Raw genomic sequence first — 7,848 nt, forward strand, 5'->3', positions numbered from 1 at the left:
CCGCCCTCGTCCTGGCCGTGGGGGGTGGGAGTTCTGGTGCAACATGGCTCGGGGCCAGGCAGTGCAGAATAGGAGGTGCTGCTCTTAACAAAGGGGGCTGGAAGGGCCCAGCTTTGGGAGATGAGAGAGAAGCAAATCAGCCCTGCCTGGTGGGGGTTTCCAGGGGCACCTCGATAACAGGGCCTGGGGATCCGGGAATTCAGTTGGTTTGGTTTTTTTTTTCCATACCAGCAGGCGAGGGCAATTGCAAGGGTATCCAAGACAGAGAATAACCGATATCTGTTTGGCTCTGGAGTGTGCTGAGGTTTAAAAATCATATTTACCTTATTCATTATGTCAGCCTTAGGCTAATATTAACATGCACTTCCTGATTGGGCAGCCGGGGGGTGGCACCTAGGTGGCAGGGCCCAGCACCAGCCTGGGAGCGACCAGGATTCAGGGCCATCGGAGCAAATCCTGGACCCCCGGTTCCCAGGACCTCGCACTCAGTGTGGGGATGTGTTCCTGCCCTTTTAGGATCTGAGTGTCATGTCCCCACCGAGGCACCCGCGGCAGCAGGCACTGAGCAGGGGCTGAGAAGCCAGACCTGCATGAAGGGCTGGCGGAAATGGGCTCCTGGCTGCGTCCTCGGCAGTCTGTGGCCGTGAGGAGGAGAGGCCTGGGCGCCTGGAGCGGGACTGGGACGAGGCGGTTCTGGAACGAGTGACGGGGTCAGAGCCCTACCCACCTGGCCCGCCATGGTCCAGAGGCTGTGGGTGAGCCGCCTGCTGCGGCATCGGAAAGCCCAGCTCCTGCTGGTCAACCTGCTGACCTTCGGCCTGGAGGTGTGTCTGGCCGCGGGAATCACCTATGTGCCACCCCTGCTGCTGGAAGTGGGGGTCGAAGAGAAGTTCATGACCATGGTGCTGGGTAAGTCGCCAACTCCTCCTGCCTCCTGTTCCAGATACATGCCACCTGGGAATAGGGCAACAGTGCCTCTGTCCACAGAGCCACCTGGCGGGAGAGGGGGCTGTCTGGGCTGAGAGGGTCCCAAGAAGAAGAAAAGGCCACATGCCCTGTTCATCACTATGCCCCTGGCCCTGCATCATGACCGGCTCATGGAGACACTGTAGAAATGGCCCTTTCTCATTTCTGTCTGTTATCTCATTTAATGCTTGCTGCAAGCCGTGGAGGGTGTCTAGTCCACCGGGAATATAGTGGAGGTCTCTCAGAAGTTAGTGACCTAGCCAGCTATACACCTGGCTTCTGGGTAGTAGGGTCAGGGTCTCCCAGCCAGGGCTCCTGCTTATCTGTGGGGTGAATTCTGCAAAAGCTACTAAAAGCAAGTGGGCAGCCCCGTGCAGCTCCCAGGCGGCAGGGGCTCTGCCAGGATGGTGGCCTCTGGAGTCGGACCGCCTGCCAAAGCCCTGCCTCCCGCCCTCCTCGCCCTAGCCTTGGACACGAGTCTTACTCATCCGTCGCTCCATGCCTCAGTTTTCCCATCTGAAAATGGGGTGTTAGTGATCCTAGCTGTGAGGAGTACATTAGAGTCCCGAAGTACTCAGCACAGTGCCCAGGGCAGGAGCGGTCTTCCCTGTGAGAGTATCACGGCCATTTCCATCCTTCCCAAGGAGGTTGGTCCCCCTGCCCCTGCCCCAGCCTCTGGCTCATGCTACCTGCCTCTCTTGCAGGCATCGGTCCAGTGCTGGGCCTGGTCTCGGTCCCACTCCTAGGCTCAGCCAGTGACCACTGGCGTGGGCGCTATGGTCGCCGGAGGCCCTTCATCTGGGCCCTGTCCCTGGGCGTCCTGCTGAGCCTCTTCCTCATCCCGAGGGCCAGCTGGCTGGCGGGGCTGCTGTGCCCGGACCCCAGGCCCCTGGAGCTGGCACTGCTGATCGTGGGCGTGGGGCTGCTGGACTTCTGCGGCCAAGTGTGCTTCACTCCACTGGAGGCCCTGCTCTCTGACCTCTTCCGGGACCCCGACCACTGTCGCCAGGCCTTCTCCGTCTATGCTTTCATGATCAGCCTCGGGGGCTGCCTGGGCTACCTCCTGCCTGCCATCGACTGGGACGCCAGCGCCCTGGCCCCCTACCTGGGCACCCAGGAAGAGTGTCTCTTCGGCCTGCTCACTCTCATCTTCCTCACGTGCGTGGCGGCCACACTGTTTGTGGTCGAGGAGGCAGCCCTGGACCCATCCGAGCCAGCAGAAGGGCTGTCCATCCCCTCCAGGCCAGTCCGCGGCTGCCCGTGTCGCGCCCGCCTGGCTTTCCGGAACCTGGGCGCCCTGTTTCCCCGGCTGCACCAGCTCTGCTGCCGCGTGCCGCATGCCCTGCGCCGACTCTTTGTGGCCGAGCTGTGCAGCTGGATGGCATTCATGACCTTCACGCTGTTTTACACGGACTTCGTGGGCGAGGGGCTGTACCAGGGTGTGCCCAGGGCTGAGCCAGGCACTGAAGCCCGGAGACACTACGATGAAGGTAAGGCTCCCTGGCGGGGGAGGGCGGAGTAGGGGGGTTGGGGGGCTCAGGCATAGGGGCATGCCCACCACCTGCACCTGGGCAGGTAGCTGTGCACCTCTGCACCCTGACTTCCCCATCAGGAAAACGGGCCCAGCCTCTGCCTGCAGCTCCTCAAGGTTACAGAGCAGCTGAGCCTGCAGTCTCAGTAGAGCCTGGGGCTGCTCTGGGGGTTTGATCAGGGCCCTTGTCCCAAAGTGACAGAAAAGGCTGCACTGATTTAAGGTCCAAAGGGAGTGGAGGAGTCCAGGCTGGCGTGTCAGGTCTGCCTGTTCAATGGTGTCCCCTGCTGCCGCTCCCGACTGTCCAAATTCCCTTGCCAACACCCTGTGGCCCAGATATCCTGGAACCTCAGAGCCTCTGGCGGAACTGTCGTTGTGTTCCTCTCGTCCTCCTAGCTAGCTGAGCACTAGCCGGGGCTGCCTATTGACCCTCCGAGCGGCTTCCGCTGCCCTTAGCCAGTAGCTCTGGCCACATTCCCTGAGGTCAGTGGGACGGCCTAGACTCGTGGGGTTACAGGTAGGGAAGGAGGGTGCTGGGGAGCAGGGCTGACCTAGCAGGTCTTGGGCAGCAGGTGTCCATGGCTCCTAACTCTGAGCACCCCCAGATTGTATTGGGCCCCTCCCCCTCCCCGCCTGACTGCCTCTCTCCTGCCTCTCTGTCTAGGAGTCCGAATGGGCAGCCTGGGGCTGTTCCTGCAGTGTGCCACCTCCCTGCTCTTCTCCCTGGTCATGGACCGGCTGGTGCAGCGATTCGGCACGCGGGCAGTCTACCTGGCCAGTGTGGTGGCTTTCCCCGTGGCTGCGGGCGCCACGTGCCTGTCGCGCAGTGTGGCTGTTGTGACCGCCTCAGCCGCGCTCACCGGGTTCACCTTCTCCACCCTGCAGATCCTGCCCTACACACTGGCCTCCCTCTACCACCGGGAGAGGCAGGTACTCACACCGGATGCTACCTTGGGCCTTGTCGGGGGAGGGAGGTGGTGGGGTGGAGTGGGGCTGGCTGGCCCAGAACTGGGCTCAGGCAAGAGAAGTTTGAGAAAGCAGTCTTTGATCAGAGAGGAAGGCCAGGCAGCCCTGGGCCAGAGACGTGGGCTGCGGAAGGAGGGTATAGATTAGCTTCTGGGAACGACTTCCTGGTGTCAGGATTATAAAGCACTTGAGTGGATGATTGCAGGAAGTGCAGAATCCTTCCCTGGGGGAGTCCTGAAGAGTTGTGCCAAGAAGCCCTCCGATGGCTGCGCTATGCTGTGGGGGCAGGGGGCTGGGCCAGGTGACCTTGGGGCCCAGCTTCTGCAGATGGGAGTGGGGGTGGCCTGGTGTTGGGCAGAGGCTGGGAGGGGCTGACTGACCTGGGCCTGCTTTGGTCTCCCAGACGGGAAGGCTCCTCACTGTCCCCTCCCGTGCTTTATCTGCCTCTTCCTATGGAATTCTCTCTTTTCCTGTTTTTTCTCCTCTTCCTTTGTTCCCGTCCCCCACCCCCTCGGCCTGACCCCACTTGCCTGGACACTTTGAAGTGGGGGTTTCACACTAGCCTTTCCAGGGGCCCCCTTTTGCGGGCAGCCTCCTGACCAGGCTACATGGTCAACTTTGTCTCCTCCACTGGCCTCACTGAGCTGCAGTCCTGGGCACAGAGCTCTGCCCAGACGGGCAAGAAGCTGGGGTGTCCCCAGGGAGGAGATGCAGGTGTGTCCTTGGAGCTTCCAAACTTGAGGAGACGTGTCTCTGCCCTTATAGAACATGAGTGGGTAGCAGGGAAGCAGCAAACTGAAGGCTGGTTAACCAAATCGGTAGCTGCAGGGGGGGGGAAGGAATGGAGGGAGGGGCCCGGGTTCTGGTTGGGGGAACCTGTCAGCACACTGATAACCTGCATCAGCCTCCACTCTTCCGCCGCCCGGGCTGCGGGCTTGGGGCTGATGTCCCGAGGCCAGGCTTGGGCACATGCACTGGTGCCAGGGAACATACAGGGGCCGGTCCTCCCCGTGGACCGAGGAGCACTTCTCACTCCAGGGGCCCCTCCAGGCTCCAGCCTCACTGGTCTTTCCTGGGGTAGCAGGCAGGAAGGGGAGAGCTTGGGAGGCCCCTTCCAGCAGTCACTGATGGCACAGCTGGCCCTGTGCATTGCCTGCACCTGTCTTTGCCCACTTCCGTGAGTCATGGGCTCCCTGGGGTCAGGGGTGAGCTCTGCCACGGATCTCAGACCTAATGCGGCCAACTAGACTTCTAGCTTCAGATTTGTCCTGTCCCTGCCCCCTGCCCATCTCCCAGTCCTGAAGAGGGTTCTGACTCGACCCAGACCAAGCTCAGGTTTCTGACCCGCTGCCTGGTTTTCACTAAGGCCTGTGGACTGGTGTTCTCATCGCCGGGGGACTCCCAGGCCTGGGTACACACCATCCTCGTCCCCTTTTCCTTCCTCTGTTCCCCCAGGTATTTCTTCCCAAGTACCGAGGAGATGCCGGAGGGGGTGCCACTGAAGACAGCCTGATGACTAGCTTCCTGCCCGGCCCCAAGGCCACGTCCCCCTTCCCCAATGGACATGTGGGTGCTGGAGGCAGCGGCCTGCTCCCCTCTGCGCCTGCGCTCTGCGGGGCCTCCACCTGCGATGTCTCCATGCGTGTGGTGGTGGGCGAGCCGCCCGAGACCAGGGTCGTTCCAGGCAGGGGCATCTGCCTGGACCTCGCCATCCTGGACAGTGCCTTCCTGTTGTCCCAGGTGGCCCCGTCCCTGTTCATGGGCTCCATCGTCCAGCTCAGCCAGTCTGTCACTGCCTATATGGTGTCAGCCGCAGGCCTGGGTCTGGTTGCCATTTACTTTGCTACGCGGGTCGTATTTGACAAGAGTGACCTGGCCAAATACTCAGTGTAGAGCACTTCCCACCCACTGAGCGAGGGCCTGCCTCCCTGGGTCCCAGCTCCCCCTCTTCCAGGCTCCAGAGGGCTGTGGGGCTGGCTTCCCAGTTTCTATTGCTGTCCAACTGGTGTGGCTCTCTGCTGCCACCCCCTGGCGGTAAGGTGCGTAGCTGCACAGATAGGGCACTGGGCTTCCCTCCCACCTCTCTCCTATCGCTGGGGCTGTGGCTGACTCCACATGGGCCTAAGTCTGGACTTACAGGGAGAGAAGGTCGGGGCATTTGACTAGCACCGTGCACTGGAATTCAGGATTCTCGCGGGATTACCCAAGCTCAGGGGAACAGCTAGCGCCCTGATCAGACATACCAAGAGAAGGTACATGGGGAGTTGAGTAAACTCAGCCACCAGGTCTCCTCTCTCCAAGCCCCCATATCCTATAGGTTCCCCCAGTGTTGCTCTAGTGTGAAACTCTCCCGCACAGGATTTGAAAGTATGGAAGTTACTTGGGGGGCAGATTTCTGAGGGGAAAGGGGACACTGTCTGTCCTCCCAGCACTGCCTTTCCACGGATGCCCCCAGCCCTGTGTCATCAGGATACGGCTTGTTGGCCTGTCTGTCTCCATCAAAGGGACACAGGCCTTTAAATATTTAACTTATTTATTTAAATAGAGGGGAATCAATTCCCAGCTCTGTGTCTGGGCGGCGACATCCTCAACGACAGGGCCCCCGGAGATGGCTGGTTACTGGGCCAAGAATTGCCAGCATCTCTTTTTCCTGGAGTGGCTGGTCTGGCCCCCAAACTTTCTAACCCAGGAGCTCGGAAGCTCTGCTCGCCCCAACTGATCCCAGCTCCTCTCACCCAAGGCTGGTAAAGGCCGAGGGTTGGACTGCAGGTCTCAGCAGCCTCCCTGGACTGCCCTCCTCTCTCGGCCCAGCCTGCCCCGCCCGCCTCCCCTCTGCTTCCTCTCGGACTGGGCTGATGAAGGCGCTGCCCACCCCTTACCTTTCTCCACTGGCTTCACAGCCTCTCTTGGGAGCTGTTTCGGGACCAGAAGCACTCAGTGTGGCTCCTCGAACCTGTATCCGTCTCGGCCCCCAGGGCATATCTGTGCTTGGGGACACTCGCACAGAATCTCAGGAGCACCCCCTGCCTAGGTTAAGGAGGGCATATCTCTGGGGGGTTTTAAGTGCCGTTTGCAATAACGTCATGTCTTATTTATTTAGCGGAGTAAATATTTTATACTGTATGTGAGCAATCAGAATATAATGTTTATGGTGATAAAATTAAAGGTTTCTTATATGTTTAATTGGCCTGTATTTATCTTCGCTGCTGGGAAGGACCAGAGTTCTCAAAAATTATCCTCTGATCCCTTCTCATTGGAGCTGGGTTTTTGTGTGTCCCGGGAGGAGGGGCGGGCGGGGGGTAGCTTCAGTTCCCAGCGTCACCAGCAGGTGGAGCCATAGACCAATACTCTGGTTCTTTGGTGATTGGGTGTGGCTGTGCTAGCCCCTGGATTGAGGGGTTCCTTTGGGAATGTGAGGGAGATGAAGGGGTTGGGAGTGAAGGGGAGTGGGGGCATTTTCCTTCTCAAAGGGTTTATAGTGTGTCCAAGGAGATGGAACAAGCACCCATTATCAACTACAGCAAGACAAACTCCCCTGCTGTGCAGGTGAGGATGTTGACCCCTCTGTGCCTCGGACCTGCCCTTCCTCATCTCCTTCATCCCTCCTGCCAGGCTCAGGTCAAGTTCAGAAACTTCTCTGCCTTGTCGCCTCCCTCACCTTGACGGGTCTTCCTGTCCTTTAAGTAGTTACTAGCAAAAACCAGTTTTATTCATTTTTTAAATGTTCTATATTTTATTTAGCTTTTTATTATGGAAATTTCAAGCATACATGAGTAATGAGCCTGATATAATGAGTCCAAGTTCAACAGTTATTAATGTTCTGACATTTTTGTTCCATATCCTGCAACCTACCTCCTGCCTTTTTTTGGTGTGTGTGTGAGATATACATATTAACAAAGAGCTTTTTTAAATTTTATTTTTATTTTTTAAAATATTTTGCCTATCAAGTTGGCAATGACCTTTATTTATTTTAATATATACATATATATATATAAAATTGATTTTAGGGAGGAAGGGAGAGGGAGAGAGAGAGAAACATCAACAATGAGAGGGAATCAATGATTGGCTGCCTCCTGCACGCCCCGTCCTGGGGATCAAGCCTGCAACCTGGGCATGTGCCCTTGACCAGAATCAAACCTGTGACTCTTCAGTCCACAGGCTGATACTCTATCCATTGAGCCAAACGGGATAGGACTATTTTTTATTTTTTTCTTATTGGAGAGAGGTACAGAGAGAAACATCAGTGTGAGCAAGAAATATCGATCGGTTGCGTCCTGTATACACCGTGGCTGGGGATCAAACCAGCAACCTTTTGGTGCATAGGACAACACCCAACCAACTGAGCCGCACTGCCAGCATCTATTTTTAAAAGATAAAGACTTGCC

The 7,848-nt window shown here is 57.9% G+C and overlaps 1 protein-coding gene across 5 annotated transcripts in view; it reads left to right on the top strand.

Annotated features, from left to right (window-relative positions):
• Nucleotides 1–6,646, top strand: part of SLC45A3 (solute carrier family 45 member 3) — a 19,614-nt gene extending 12,968 nt beyond the window's left edge. For 4 of the 5 annotated variants that reach the window (XM_015569480.1, XM_015569485.1, XM_015569484.1 and 1 more), the window contains 4 exons: nt 517–909; nt 1,671–2,456; nt 3,162–3,427; nt 4,919–6,646. In XM_015569480.1, the coding sequence (XP_015424966.1) occupies nt 738–909; nt 1,671–2,456; nt 3,162–3,427; nt 4,919–5,356 (1,662 nt within the window). In that variant the 5' untranslated portion in view covers nt 517–737 and the 3' untranslated portion in view covers nt 5,357–6,646. Of the gene's footprint in view, nt 1–32; nt 910–1,670; nt 2,457–3,161; nt 3,428–4,918 lie in introns of those variants that run through there. The other variant, XM_006754399.2, reaches the window with a different exon arrangement.
• Nucleotides 6,647–7,848: the final 1,202 nt, after the last annotated feature.

This window comes from Myotis davidii, unplaced genomic scaffold, assembly GCF_000327345.1.
Source record: "Myotis davidii unplaced genomic scaffold, ASM32734v1 scaffold710, whole genome shotgun sequence".
Classification (NCBI taxonomy): domain Eukaryota; kingdom Metazoa; phylum Chordata; class Mammalia; order Chiroptera; family Vespertilionidae; genus Myotis; species Myotis davidii.